Source organism: Microcebus murinus, chromosome 1, assembly GCF_040939455.1.
Source record: "Microcebus murinus isolate Inina chromosome 1, M.murinus_Inina_mat1.0, whole genome shotgun sequence".
NCBI classification, from domain to species: Eukaryota; Metazoa; Chordata; class Mammalia; order Primates; family Cheirogaleidae; genus Microcebus; species Microcebus murinus.
The window spans coordinates 141,281,317-141,297,333 of NC_134104.1; the positions used below are offsets into that span (position 1 = coordinate 141,281,317).

Here is a 16,017-nt window from a genome sequence, read left to right on the forward strand (position 1 = left end):
TGATGAGGATATTCACGCACATAATGGTTAAATAATTTGCCCAAGGTCATGTAGCTAGGAAGTGGTAGAGCCAAAAATTAAATTCTGTCACTGTGACCTACTTAGTCAGTTTAATCAACAAAGGAAGAGTGTCACTGAAGATTTTTCAAACTCAATGACAAACACGTCTTAAAAAGTTAAAGAAAATTAAGTTCAAAGAAAAAAATTTTCATTGTTGCCATTGTCCATGAATATAGTGATCTAAAAATTCTCTTTATCACTGTACTTTTAATAGTGATTTAGTTATGATTTTTACATTTTTGTAGACTGAATACTAGAAAGAAAATATGAATAGTCACTTTGACAGTTTGAGTTTTTGTCTTAAAATTTTATTGTAATTTCCCTTCCTAATTTTAGATCTATTTGAGAAGATGGTTCCCGTGTCAGTACAGCAATCTTTGGCTGCCTATAATCAGAGGAAAGCTGATTTGGTTAACAGATCAATTGCTCAAATGAGAGAAGCCACCACTTTGGCAAATGGGTAGGTAGAGCTTAACTTTCGTAAATCTATCTCTGAAGTTCTAAAGTTTTCTTTGATTATTCTTTAGTTTATGAACATTTTAGTTTTCTGAGCTTATTTATTTTTTATTTTCTTAAATTTTTAAATTTAAATTTTCTTTTTCAGAGTGTTATTGGGGTACAAATTGCCTTTGCACTGCTGGAGTCAGAACTACAAGCTTGCCTATCCCCTACTGCATCCTTTAAGTGTGAATTTTCCCATCCCCTACTCCTGGGCATTCCCTTTAAATTTCTCCAAAAAATGAACAGTGGAAGCAGCAGATGTCAATTCACTTGAGTCAACACGATGAACTTTTAGTTAAATGAAATTTTGCATGACCAATAGCGCATGAGGTAGCCAGCCTCTGAGATGGCCCCAAGGATCCCCACCTCTTGGTGTTCTCATTCTTGCACAGTCCCTTCCACTTGATCCCAGGGTTGGTCTGTGTGGCTGGTAGAATGCAGCACAAGTCAGGGTCTGTCATGTCTGGGATTAGATTATAAAAGACATTGTAGCTTCTGTTTTGCTCTCACTTTCTTATGACTCACAGCGGGGGGGTGGGGGGGCTGACTGCCATGTTTTGAGGACACTGAGTGGCCCTGTGGCAAGGCCCATGTGGAGAATTGAAGACTCCAGCCAAAAGTCACACAGTGAGTCTGCTTGGAGGCAGGACCTTCAGCGCTAGGGAAGGTTTCAGCTTGGCGGCAACCTCATGAGAATCCCTGAGCCAGAACCACCCAGCGAAGCCATTCCTGGAGTTCTGAGCCTCAGAAACTCTGAGATAATCAGTGTCTGTTGTTGTCAGCCACTGAGTTTTGGGGTAATGTGTAACTACTCCCAATAGATAACAGAAATTCCTAAGCCTCAATATCTAGTATACTACAGTAAAGTTTTAACCAAAGTATATTTTATAGATTAAAAAAATGTTGGCCACAGACTTCGATGTAATTTTTAAGCCCCATATTTAATATATTTATAGTTGATGGATTCAATTTTTAAAAAGTTTTCTCAGTTGATTAAGTTCAGATACTAAAAGATTTTTCACAGAATTGCTGCCTTGATATCCAATACTCAAACAAATTGTGTATATCAAAGAAGGACTGGGCTCAACTAGAGAATTAAAACCTGGATGCACATCAGAAGAGCAAGGAAAAGAAAGGGATTCCACAGAACTAAAAGCTTCACTCTGTTGGCCTTTTGGCTGGGTCTCTGCAGGACATAATCTCTGTGTCACATGCTGATGGCAGGGCCAAAGCACTGCTGTCCTCTTACTGGCTGCTTAAAGTGGCTTCCTGGGCCGCCACAGTCCTCCCAGCAGCTGAAAGAGCACTGAACTTGGAAGCGCAGGTGCCATCTTTGTTATGGGAAAAGTGAGGTTTGAAAGAAAATCACCAGAACCATCCTTGATGTGGGCAGGCAAGGGCAATCTAGTTTTCTGAGCTTATAGTTAAATGTCAAGGGTATATATAATAAAATAGCAAATGTAGACACGGACACACAAAACACATACATTTTTGAGGGACATTGTATTTAGTAAGCCCTGGCAAATATATTATAGTTGAAAGAAATTTAATTACAGAAACAAGACAAGAATATTTGACTACTGGTTTGTATTTTAAGAGCTATTTATTTATGGGAAATGAGACGTTGAAATGAACTATTTAAGATACATAGTGCATTTAATATTTGGAACTTGTTTCTTGTGGATTGAAGACTAAGAAAATAATTCATTGGTTTAAAAAAATTCTAGGTATAATGTGCACACAGTAATATATACCCATTCTAAGCGTATAGTTCAGTTAGTTTTGATAAATGTATGTACCCACATAACTATTGCCATCACTGCGATCAGGATATTTTTTACTTAACCACTGGATGTGTGAATATTACCCTAAAATATTCTCTCATGCCTCTTTTCCTTCAGTCCCTCCTCTGCAGGCCCCTGGCCACTCTGCTCCCTGATCTGCTCCCTGTCAGTTTTAGCTTTTATACAATTTAATATAAATGTAATCATAGCATGTACAGTATGTATATTACAGTTTATAGTACATTACAGTATTGTTACAGTATATATAGTATGTAATTCTTGTGGTATGTACAGTGTATACCCAAAATGTGTTTGGCTTCTTTTATTTGCATAGTGTTTTTGAGGTTCATCTTTGTTGTGTGTATCAGTTTTATTCTTTTTATTCCATTTTGTGGTCATACAACAGTTTATTCTTTCAACTCTTGATGGACATTTTGTTGCTTTGAACATTCATATATAAATCTTTGTGTGGACGTGTTTTAGTTCTCTTGGGTAAATACCTAGGAGTAGATTTGCTGTGCTGTACAGTTAGTGCATGTTTACTTTATATGAAATTGCCAGATTGTTTTCCAAAGTGGTAGTTCCATTTTATGTCCCCATCTGCACTGTTTGAGAAATATAGTTGCTCTGTATCCTTATCAGCTATCAGCACTTACTACCATCAATCTTTTTAGTTTTAGTCATTCTAGTGTGTGTATAGCAATATCTCATTGTGGTTTGATTTTTATTTCCCTAATTACTAATCATACTGAACAACTTCTCATGGGCTTATTAGCCATACATACATCTTTTGTGAAGTGTCTGTTGAAATCTTTTTCTCATTTTTAAAATTGAGTTTTTCTTAATTATCTTTAAAGAGTTCTTTACATATTTTGGAGGCAAGTCCTTTGTCAGATATAGGTAGTTAAGGATATAGTTGACCCTAGAATACTGCAGGGGTTAAGAATGCCAACCTCCCTTTTCCCTGATGCAGTTGAAAATCTGTGATAACTTTTTTGTTAGAGATGAGGTTTTTCTATGTTGCCCAGGCTGGCCTTGAACTCCTTGAGCTTAAGGGATCCTTCTACCACAGTTTCCCGAGTGGCTGGGACTGTGGACATGTTCCACCATGCCAGGTTTAGTTTATAACTATTGACTCCCCCAAAACCTAACTACTGATAGCCTACTGTTGACTGGAAGCCTTACCAGTAACATAAATAGTTTAACATGTATTTTATATCTTGTGAGTATTATATATCATATTCTTAAATTATAGTGAGCTAGAAGGAAAAAATGTTATTAAAATCATAAGGAAGAGAAAGTATATTTACTGTTCATTAAGTGTAAATAGATTATCATAAATATCTTCATCCTGTTGTTTTCACATTGAGTAGGCTGAGGAGGAGGAAGAAGAAGAGGGGATGGTCTTACTGTCTCAGGGGTGGCAGAGATGGAGAAAATCCATGTGTAAGTGGGCCCTAGTAGTTCAAACCTGTGTTGTTTGAGGGTCAACTATATATTTTCTCCTAGTCTGGCTTACCTTTTCATTTTTTTAGTTTTGATGAATGCATGGATTTTTGACATCATTTTTCTTCAACAAGAAAGCAGCATAAGTTTAGTATTTGATTAAAAGACAGTCTGAGTTTTTATAGAGCTTATTTTCTGAGGAGTTCATTATATTATATCATTTCATTTGCCTTTTTGTCTTTAAATGGTAGATAAGGATAAATTCCCCCTTCCCCATAATGTATATAAAATAACTGAGGAATTGTTACTGTGCCACAAAACTGAGAACAGATTTCTGTAATGAATACTTAGATCACCTATGTTTTAATGACATTTTCCTAGATCATATGAAATTATAGCTTTTGTATATTATTTCTGATTTGTTGGTGATAATATAACACTCAAAAGTATGACAAAAGACTGCTTTTTTTAACATAATCTTTTTTAATTACTTAGATTACAAGAAGTTTGAACTGTAAGTCAAAGATATCTAGTATATTTTAATACTGTTGTAGTTTTTCTTTTTAGCGTTTAAGTCTGAATTATAAATATTAATGTAAAACTTTAATATAACATAAGCTTAAATATAAATACTAATAATAGTATCTCATATTTTCAGGGTGTTGGCTTCCCTTAATCTTCCAGCAGCAATTGAAGATGTGTCAGGAGATTCTGTACCTCAGTCTATATTGACTAAGTCCACCTCTGTGATTGAACGGGGAGGCATCCAGACTGTTGATCAGTTGTTCAAAGAACTACCTGAACTACTGCAACGAAATAGAGAAATCCTAGATGAGGTATGTTTTGCAAGATTTGCTTTTCAAGCAAAAACACTGTGATCCTTTGATGTTCAGCAGAAATCGGGACTGGAAACTTCCTCCTATTGGTTTTTGCAGAGTAGTATTCATCATCTTGGCAAATTTACTGTGGCCCAGAGCCTGGCTCTTCAGCCTCAAGAGGAATTCAGTTGAGTGAGAATGGGTTCATTCTTATCTTAATGGTAAATAAATGCACATTAATGAAACTCATATGGCCACCATGTAAAACTAGCATACTATGAGGAATTACTGTCACACAAAGTGTTTAGAGCCTTCATAATTAATGACTTATTTTGTACATAGGCAGATCAGGTTTCTTAGTGGTCATGTTAGACACAGGAAGTTAGACCATCAGATGTTTTATAAGGCTTTTGCATCCATCTTGTAGTAGAGATGACGTTTTATCAATAGGAACGAAACACTCTTTAAAGTTTTTTTAGCTAAAGCCAACTGTTTGCCAGTGTTCTTCTCCTTTTACTGTACCTTAACCTCTTCCCCATAATTGATACATTTCTTTCTTTAGCTATAAATACATTCAAACTGGTTATATGGGCTTTTGCTAGTTTAGAGATCATGTTGTGTCATTTAGGTGACTTCTCTTGTCAATACTTTAATCCATGATGTTTTGATTTTTCAGTTCACTTTAAGTACTTTGGGGCAGGCACAGAGCACTTATGACAGTGTGAATCTTGTGAATGAGAATATTTACCTCCCAGGGTGTTTTAGAGGATTAGTTAGGTAAAACAGAGAAATGTCTAGCCTTTGGGACATATAGGATGTACTTAATAAGTCATAGCTATTATTATCATTATGATAATATTTCAGTTATAACTGTTATGGTGATGAGATGGTGGTGGTTATTTACCTTTCAATGCAAATCAGCTTTTAAAAAAGGTTAGGGTAGAAATTCATTGCCTTACTGGCTTGAGGAAGCTGCTTTTCATGAGGGATTCTACATTAATTATATAATTAACCCTCACCAATGTTATTGATGTGGGTATAGTCAATAATCAGAAAAACTAAAGCAAACAGAATTGGGTGTTACATAATTCAGTACTAAAAATGTGATGTGCTTTTTAGAAATGCAGAATCTCAGGTCTCACCTCAGACCTATTTTATCAGAATTTTCTTATTTTTTTTAGAAACAAGATCTGTTACCTGGGCTGGAGTACAATGGCCTGATCTTAGCTTACTGTATTTTTGAAAGCCTAGGCTCAAGTGATCCTCCTGCCTCAGCCTTCTGAGTAGCTGGGACTACAGGCCCATGCCACTACACCCAGCTAATTTTTCTGTTTTTTTGTAGAAGTGGGGTCTGGCTTTGTTGGGCAGGCTGGTCTTAAACTCCTGGCCTGAAGCTATCCCCCTGCCTCAGCCTTCCAAAGTATTGGTTTTGGTTTTCCTGATGACTAATGATGTTGAGTATCTTTCCTGTGCTTACTTGTCATTTGCATATCTTCTTTGAAGAAATGTCTATTTCAACCTTTGGTCGTTTTAAAAATTGTGTTGTCTTTTTGTTGAATTGTATTAGTTTTAATATATTTTGGATGCTAGGCCTTATCAGATATTTGATTTACACATATTTTTCCCCATTCTCTAGGTTGTCTTTTTAATCTCTAGCGTTCTTTGATGCAAAAAGTTTTTAATTTTGATCAAATATAATTTATTTTTCCCTTTGTTTGCGTGTGCTTTTGGTATAATATTTAAGATTCCATTGCCAAAAATTCAAAGTCATGAAGACTTACCCTTGTTTGTTCTTCTAAGAGTTTTATAGTTTTAGCTCTTATGTTTTGGTGTTTGATTCATTTTGAATTAAATTTTGTACGTGGTACGAGGTAGGGTCCAATTATTTTTGCATGTAGTTATTCAGTTTTTCCAGCATCATTTGTTGAAGAGAATTTTGTCTTGTTGCCTTCCTGGAAAAACACTTGATTTATGTGTCTAAACCTATGCCATTACCACATTGTTTTTACTACTGGAGTTTTGTAGTAAGATTTGAAACAGGGAAGTATAAGTCCTACAACTTTACTTTTTATTTCAAGATTGTTTTGTCTATTTGGGGTCCCTTGCAATTCCATATGAATTTTAGGATTAGGTTGTCCATTTCTGCAAAAAGAACAGTTAAGAGTTAAGGATTGCATTGAATCTTGACATATATTTGGAGAATATTGCCAATCTTAACAATATATAATTTTTTAATCGATGAACTCAGGATGTCTTTCCATTTCTTTAGGTTTTTTATTTCTTTCAACAATGTTTTATAGTTTTTGGCATACAAGTCTTGCACCTATTTGCTTAAATTTATTCCTAAGTGTTTTATTCTTTTTGATGTTATTGTAAATGGAATTTGTTTTCTGATTTCCTTTTTAGATTGTTTATTGCTAGAGTATAGAAATACAACTGATTTTTGTACATGGATTTTGCATTCTGCAACTTTACTGAATTTGTTTATTATCTCTAGTAGTTATTTTGTGGATTCTTTAGGATTCTGTATGTATAAGGCCATGCCATCTGCAAATAGAGATAGTTTTACTTTTTCCTTTTCAATGTGGATGCTTTTTTTTCCCTTGCCTAATTGCCCTGGCCAGTACAGTGTTGAATAGGAATGGTGAGAGTAGATAACCTTGTTTTGTTCCTGATGTTAGGGGAAAAGCTTCTGGTGTTTCACTATTAAGTATGATGTTACCTGTGTGATTTTCATAGATGGCCTTTATCAGGTTGAGGATGTTCCCTTCTATTCCTGGTTTGTTGAGTGTTTTTTTTTTTTTTTTTTTTTTTTTGAGACAGAGTCTCGCTTTGTTGCCTAGGCTAGAGTGAGTGCCATGGCGTCAGCCTAGCTCACAGCAACCTCAAACACCTGGGCTCAAGCAATCCTGCTGCCTCAGCCTCCCAAGTAGCTGGGACTACAGGCATGCGCCACCATGCCTGGCTAATTTTTTCTATATATATTAGTTGGCCAATTAGTTTCTTTCTATTTATAGTAGAGACAGGGTCTCGCTCTTGCTCAGGCTGGTTTCGAACTCCTGACCTCGACCAATCCGCCCGCCTTGGCCTCCCAGAGAGCTAGGATTACAGGCGTGAGCCACCACGCCCGGCCTTTTTTTTTTTTGTCATGAAAGAGTATTAGATTTTGTCAAATACTTTTTTCTGCATCTGTTAGAATGATCATATGTTTTTTCTTTTATTCTAATAATATGATACACATTAATTCATTTTCAGATGTGAACCACTCTTGCATTCCTGGATATCCTCCTTGGTCATCATATATGATCCTTTTAATGTGTTGCTAGATTTGGATTTGTAGTATGCTGTTGAAGATTTTGCATCTATATTCATAAGGGATATTGGTCTGTAGTTTTCTTGTAGTGTCTTTGTCTGGCTTTTAACTCACGTGTCCTCATAGTTGTGTCTTCTGTAAATAGCACATAGTAAGGTTGTTCTTTTTACTTTGGTTTGGCAATCTTTGTTTCTACCTGGATGGTTAAATCCAGGGTTAAAGTATTCTTGATATATGAATGTAAGTAATCTCTTATTTATTCTTATTTTATTGAGAAATGGTAACTTAGCCTTAAATTTTACAAAACCTTTTTGTTAAATACATTGTATTTCTGTAACAAAAAAGTGTTGAAGCAATTTATATTCTAACCAGTATTGTAGGAATATTCCTATCTCACTGAATTTTCACTTATATTGAGTATGATCATTTTTAAAATGTTTTAAATTTTTTATACCAGAAATGATATTACATTGTTGTTTTTTGCTTCCTTTTAAAAGTCATTAAGATTGTTGGATGAAGAAGAAGCAACTGACAATGATTTAAGAGCAAAATTCAAGGAACGATGGCAAAGGACGCCATCCAATGAACTCTATAAGCCTTTGAGAGCAGGTAAAAATGTGTGTATATGACCTTCACCCAATTAATTCCCAATTTGGATCTACGTTTTTTCGCTTGATTAAATTAGGCTCAGTTGTAAACTCATTTTTACTGAGACTGTGCACTATTATGAAAACCCAGGTGTTTTTTCCTCAGTCTAATATAAAGATTTAAAAAAAGTAACAAAAGTAATTGGCACTCATTGTAAGAAATTCAGATTCTTAAGAAGAGTATGAAGTGAAAATTAAAATTGTCCTCTAACTCTCATTTTCTATTCTAAGCCCTATGCATGTTTTAAAATATAAATGAGATCATATTGTATGTATAATTTTATAATTTCTTTTCACTTACCTGGAAGGTAAAAAATAGGCTTTAACAGTTACTTTGAAGCCAAATTTATGCTTTTAAAGACTTTTGTGTTTGTTAACACAAATGCTGTCTTCATGGTGGCAGGAGACTCGTTTTATTTATCTCTGTAAAAGGAATATATACTAATTAGATTTTTCTAAAAAATATATACTTTTAAAATAAGTTGTACCAATTTTTGGAGTGTAGATTTCTTTCTATATTCATGAGTTGTAGGAAAAGATTAGACTAATGTCAATTAGCTTTTATTTGGCAGATAGTAACCACCAAATACATTTTAAGGTATAGCTGTGCTTTTGATTTTATAAATGATTTTGTAATTTTTCCAAAAACAAAAATGCAAAGACTGGGACTGAGTTTTTATTACCAAGTGAATTGGGGCTTGTAGAGGGGAAGTTAAGTGTTAAGTTGGGGATCAGAACTAGAAGTACAACCATAATAAACATAAACATTGCCATTAGAGTCACTTCTGTGCTCTGGAAACTTTTATTTTCTCCCAGAGGGAAACAACTTCAGAGGAGTTTTAGATAAAGCTATGCAAGCAGATGGACAAGTGAAAGAACGTTACCAGTCTCATCGTGACACCATTGCACTTCTGTGTAAGCCAGAGCCTGAGCTGAATGCCGCCATCCCTTCTGCTAACCCAGCAAAGACCATGCAGGGCAGTGAGGTGAGAAGGTGCATTTTGATGTGGGTGGTCATCTCTTTATGGAAACAATGTTCAAGCCATTACTTACAATGAACTGCTGATTTTTTCTTGGCATCTTTAAAAATGCAGAAGTATATTGGGGTTGTTATAACTAGTATATGTTCTGTGGAATAGGTAATCATATTAATATTACTATCCTGTAATTTCCATTTATTGAATGCCTTTTATGAGCTGGGTACTAAATTCTAGATACTTCATGTCTTCATATATTCAGAGTAATTCAGGTTTTATAAAAGGTAGAATCTTGGAATCATGATAACTTCCATTAAGTGAAAGGACTGGGTTTGACCAGATACACATATTCTTTGTTTCTTACCTCCTTCTATATTGCCTTCCACCATATTCTACTGGGGCTATCTTTGAAGGGAAAATTGACAAGATGTTCATGTTAATAAATGGATAACATCATCATGGTATTTCTAATGATGACAAGATGGAGAACATAAAATATTAGGACATCTGATTTGTAAAGTCCTTAAAAGAAGAGAAAGTGCAAGTATAATTTAATGGCCTATCACCGTGAGGTGGGTAATGTAGTAGGATAAGATAGAGGTCCCAAAGTGCACAGGAAAATAAGCTGAAGGGCAAGAAATACTTCTTTGAAAAAGGTGAATTCAGTTAACATATGAATCATACATAACCTTTATCATGAATTTACGGTCCAGTTTAGAAGATTAGTCATGGAGAAGGATAACTGGTAGAAGTTTAAAGGTGTCATAGGGAAAGTATGGAAAATATGCTGTGAGGATTTAGATGAAGTACTTACGTTTCAGTAATTTGGAGCTTTTCTTTTAGGAGGCTTCTTAAGAAATTGGCACATCATGTAGAACAGAGTGGCTAGGCAGAAAAAATGAAAACATAAATATGTATCTGTGTGTATATATATGTGTGCGTGTGTGTGTGTGTGTGTGTATGTGTATACACATACAGGATCTGAGAAGGGCTGAGTTGATATGTCCAGAGGGCCTTAAGAAACCAGCCATCAATGCTGGGCAGCTCCCAGGGAGAAGAGAAGACTACATAGTTGAATGTACACAGAGCTTGAATCTAAAGGGGGAACCCCAGTAGAACAAGGAATATCAATTAGATGCTTGGAGGACACGGGGGAGAAAAGGATGGTGGTCGGAAGGTTAATATTTGAAGAACAAATAACTCAAGAGACTACAGACCCAGGGAACAGCAGTAAATTCTGGTACTTTTTTTTTTTTGAGATAGGGTCTTGCTCTCTTTCCCAGGCTAGAGTATAGTGGTATAGTCATAGCTTGTTGCAACTCCCAGTTTCCAGTGATCCTCCTGGCTCAGCCTCCCAAGCAGCTGGGACTACATCTTTTTTATTTTAGAAAAAGATCTTTGTTTAGTATCCCCTCTTTGTTCTTTTTGGTGACTTGTACATGACTCAGAATTTATATGGCTTCTGTCCTTTGAGTTGTCTCCTTTCAGTAGAAAGGCAAAATGGTTTATGCCAAGCAAAAGTTGAATTAATATACATCAATTTGTTGATATTTTATTCAGTTGTAATAGATGCTTTTGTTAATCCTTCATGGTATTACACAGGGGAAAAGAACTTTTATAGTCAATATGAAGTAATTTTATTGAAGCTGATTTTCTTGACAGGTAACCGAAGAATTTTCAGTACTCTATATTCATTCATCATGTGCCTTTATCAAATAAGGATAGCATCATATATTTATCAAAGCTATTTCAGATGGTTGTCATAGTAGTTGACAACACATTTTAGCCAGAGTTCTTATGATAAAAACTCAGTCATTTGAATTGCTAATTATTTAAGTGATATAATGTACATGTTTTATTAAGAGGTCCAGGCTTAATGGTAGGGCTGTTTTTTTCTTGTGTTGTAAAGAAGCCTACTGTCTGGTTATTTATCTTCAGTCTATTTGGGCATTTGTTTTTTTAGATATTGAGATGCTCTGAAAAAATTTGCAGACTGTTGGTAGTTTGTATATAAAGATCTTTATATGAAATACCACTGCTTGTGATTGTGTGCCTAGGATCCACTGGGGTCTGAAATCTAGTCTGTGGTTGGAGAAAAAAACCTTTATCTCCTTAGTGCATAAAGAGAACTGTCCAAAACTGTGTGCCATCCCAGAGGAGGTGCTTTTTTCTGATTCATAGACTAATGGAGAATCTGTAAATACAGCTTTTATTCTTGATCTTTCATAACAGATAGTTTATATACAAGTGTTGAGAATGGCTAGAATCTGTTCATTTGTTGTTCACCAAACATTTGTTGAAGGTCTATTATATACCAAGAACTGTGTTAAACACTGTGGTCCCGAATACAGAGAGGTGGAAAAACCTCTCTAGATTAACTTTGGTGTGGAGTAAATACATGAGATTCCTGTTTTCTGTTGCTGTAGAGATATTCTCTTATTTACCTTTTCCGAAAATAAAATGACTAGATTTGGGCTAGGCAAGGTGGCTCATGCCTGTAATCCTAGCACTCTGGGAGGCCGAAGTGGAAGATTGCTTGAGGTCAAGAGTTTGAAACAAGCCTGACCCCATCTCTACCAAAAATAGAAAAAAATGGCTGGGCATGGTGGTGTGTACCTGTGGTCCCAGCTACTTGGGAAGCTGAGGCAGGAGGGTTGCTTGAGCCCAGGAGTTTGAGTTTGCAGTGAGCTACCATGATGCCACTGTACTCTAGCCTTGGCAACAGAGTGAGACCTTGTCTTAAAAAAAAGAAAAAAGAAAAGAAAAAGAGACCAGATTTGAAAAGTAAAGTTGAAAATTTAATTGAGAGCATTCCTTATGTCCCTAATTGTTTTTGGTATTGTTAAATGCTTCAGAGAGTTTTATAATCTACAAGTATGGTTAGCAACCTGTGGCCTTTGAGCCAAATCTAGCTTACCTCTTGTTTTTGTATGACTGGCAAGCTAACAATGGTTTTTACATTTTTTAAATGATTGAAAGAAAAGTCAAAAGAATAATATTCCATGACATGTGGACATTATATGAAATTCAGATTTCAATGTCCATAAATAAATTTTTCTTGGAACATAACCACATTCATTCATTTATATACTGTCATTCATACTACAAAAGCAGAGTAGTTGCAACAAAGACTGGCCTACTAAGCCAAAAATATTTTCAGTCTAGTTCTTTGCAAAAAGTTTGCTAGTCCCTGATCTAAAAGATGAGCTATAGACAACCTAGATAATCTCACATGGCTGTCATTCTGTTTGACCTCATTTCCCATTCTGCCTTTGTTTATTACGCTTCAGCCAGAGTGGCCTTTGAACCTGCCAAGTTTGTTCCTGCCTCAGTACTTTTACATTTGATTTTCCTTCTGTTTGGGGCTTGTTTCCCTTTCCATGGCTACTACTTCTTTTTTATTAGTCTCAGATATCACTTCTTCCCCATCTTTGTTATTGTTTACTATATTACTCTTTTTTGTGTGTATTTGTTTAATCCTTCCACTCTCTATAGTCCCCCAAGTGAAGGAAAAGACTGTTTTTGTTAATACTAGATCATTAAATATGAAATGTCTGATTTCAAATCAAAGGTTTAGTTTATTATATCTCAAACAAGAAGCAGAATAGTTAATCAAAGTATGTGCCTACACTATCGACACAGTTTTGCCATCTTTTAATGGTAGCTTGTTTAGGCCAGCAGTAAAGAAACCTGGAGAGTGAGTGGTGATGAAATCTCCAAAGGTGTTTTCCACAGCTTGTTTAGAATTGAATATTTTCCCTTGCACAAAGTGGTCAAAAGGCTGGAGAAGTGGTAGTCAGCTGGTTGAAGGTCTGGTGAATATGGTGGATGACAGAGAATTTCCAAGTATAGCTTCTGTAGTTTGAGAAGCGTTGTATGTGCGACATGTGGTCGAACACTGTCTTGCAGGAAGATTGGCCTGTCTCTGTTGACCAGTCTTGGTTGCTTAATCTCAAGCATCCCAATCATTTGGTTGAATTGGTTGCAGTAGACATCTGCTATAATGGACCATATTTCATGAAGCTGTAGTGGATAATACCAGCTCTGGACCACCAAACAGACACCATTAGCTTTTTTTGATGACTATATGGTTTTGGACTGTGTTACAGCACTTCTTTATCCAGCATTTGTGCTGAACACTTGCAGTTGTCAAAAAGAATTCATTTTTCATCAAATGTAATAATACAGTGTAGAAATGGTTTACCTTTATGTCGTGACAGCAAAGAAAGGCAAGCTTTGAGACGATTTCTCTTCTGATGCTGATTTAATTCCTGAAGTACCCATCTATCTATCCAGCCTCTTTATCTTGCTGATTTGTTTCAAATGGTCCAATATTGTTGGAATAGTAATGTCAAACTTTGCTGCTGATACATGCATAGGTTGGGGTAGATTTGCTTCCACAACAGGTTTCAGCTCATCATTATCCACCTTGGTCTCAGGTTGCCCATGTGGCTTATTTTCAAGATTGAAATCACAAGAAGAGAACTTCTGGAACCATTGGTGTACTATGCGTTCATCAGCCACATCCTTCCGAAACACTTTACTGATATTTTGAGCTGTCTGTGCAGCATTGATTCCATGTTAGAACTCATATTCAAAAATAACATGAATTTTTTTTTTTTTTTGAGACAGAGTCTCACTTTGTTGCCCAGGCTAGAGTGAGTGCCGTGGCGTCAGCCTGGCTCACAGCAACCTCAATCTCCGGGGCTCAGCGATCCTACTGCCTCAGCCTCCCGAGTAGCTGGGACTACAAGCATGCGCCACCATGCCCGGCTAATTTTTTTTGTATATATATTTTTAGTTGGTCAATTAATTTATTTCTATTTTTGGTAGAGACGGGGTCTCACTCAGGCTGGTTTCGAACTCCTGACCTTGAGCGATCCGCCCGCCTCGGCCTCCCAAAGTGCTAGGATTACAGGCGTGAGCCACCGCGCCCGGCCTCAAAAATAACATGAATTTTTGACTTATCTATGGTTTCACAAAAATTGCTCTAAAAAAAAAAAAGATAATCACAAGCCAGGAACTATGCATTTGAAAGAATGAGGATGTGCCTTCACAATAAAAATAAAACAAGAAATGTCAAAGCGAAAATGTCAGAGATATCAACTGTCAAACTTAGTACTTAAGGAAATCAGACATTTCATACTTAATGACCTAATAGTTATATCTATAGCATCTAGAAGAGTATCCAACACATAAGGACTCAAAAAGTATTTGTTGATTGAGTGATACCTACTGGCAGCCTAACTTCATAAAGGGATGCAATTAATTGCAGTTGAAAGCTAATTGGAGATATTTATGAGGTATTGGAGGTATTTATGAGACAGAATTAAATACCTCAGAATTCTAATTATTTATATACTTTGACTTAATAATATGTTCAGCATCAAACTTGAGTTTATAAGAAAATTTAGGCGGCAGTTTTCTTTTTTGATGATCCTGGTCATTCATTTGTGGAAGCAGTTTAATTCATTTTTTACTTCATTTACTCTGTTAAAATGAGGCCAGTATCAAACAATCAGGACTATGGTTAATGTACTGTATATGACCATTTAAAAAAAAAAAGAGAATGTTTGTAATACAAGGGATCTCTGTGTGGTAGTCCAAAAGTTCATTCATAAATTGGTTTTTGAAATGGCATTTTTTTCTGGAGACTTAGAATCATAGCATTTTGGAATAGCATAGGACTTAGTAAATAACAATTTATTCCTTTTGTATGACTCTGGTTAGAAAGCTATTTACCATAAAAGTCAGGAGGTTACCTTTTTTTTGTAACTAGAATTGGTATTGTAACTCATGGTTCTTAAAATCCTGATGGTGTTTTGTTCCACATTTCTCTGCTATCAGGTGTTTGGTTAGTTCTTCACTGAAGAGGAAGCTGTATCCATATGAACCATGTCTGTCTTCTCATATCACTTATTACTTCACGGGCGGGGGGGGGCAGGTATTAGCATCATAATTTTAGCCCATTATTTGATGAGAGGATCTTAATTTCTATACTGTATAAGAGGTATTCAGTATGTTTCAAGATAATTAGTATTACAGTGTTCCAGACTCTCAGCTTTGTTAATTAGCCTATTTTTGTTAACCCTTCAGCATATTCATATTTCTCCCCCAGCTTTAGTTTTTTTTTTTTTTTTTTTCATGTTCCTATGGATTCTGACCCAGCTTTAGTTTTACTAGGTTAATTTTGTTTCTTTTTAGCTTTTATTAGACATAACTTATAGAGAAATAACAAAAGACTTTTCTTGTTTTTCTAATAGCCAAATCTTCATGTAGGGTAAAGTCTTAAGTCCATTTTCAGTTAAGCTATACCAGCAGGTAATACTGCCGCAGTGTTTTTTATTTTTATATCCTATTGCATCCACCCAATATAAAATATGTCACATAATTACAAAGGTCATTGTAATTCAGCACAATAGAGGATACTTTAATCCTTAATCTATTTTTTACTGTTTTTCTATCCCTGTC

At 35.6% G+C, this 16,017-nt stretch overlaps 1 protein-coding gene across 3 annotated transcripts in view; it reads left to right on the plus strand.

Moving 5' to 3' along the window:
* PDCD6IP (programmed cell death 6 interacting protein) overlaps nucleotides 1-16,017 on the plus strand; it is an 80,974-nt gene that overhangs the window by 47,037 nt on the left and 17,920 nt on the right. For all 3 annotated transcript variants that reach the window (XM_076006166.1, XM_012769208.3, XM_012769209.3), the window contains exons 9-12: nucleotides 397-520; nucleotides 4,450-4,627; nucleotides 8,420-8,531; nucleotides 9,386-9,555. In XM_076006166.1, coding sequence (XP_075862281.1) covers nucleotides 397-520; nucleotides 4,450-4,627; nucleotides 8,420-8,531; nucleotides 9,386-9,555 — 584 coding nt within the window. The remainder of the gene's footprint in view (nucleotides 1-396; nucleotides 521-4,449; nucleotides 4,628-8,419; nucleotides 8,532-9,385; nucleotides 9,556-16,017) is intronic.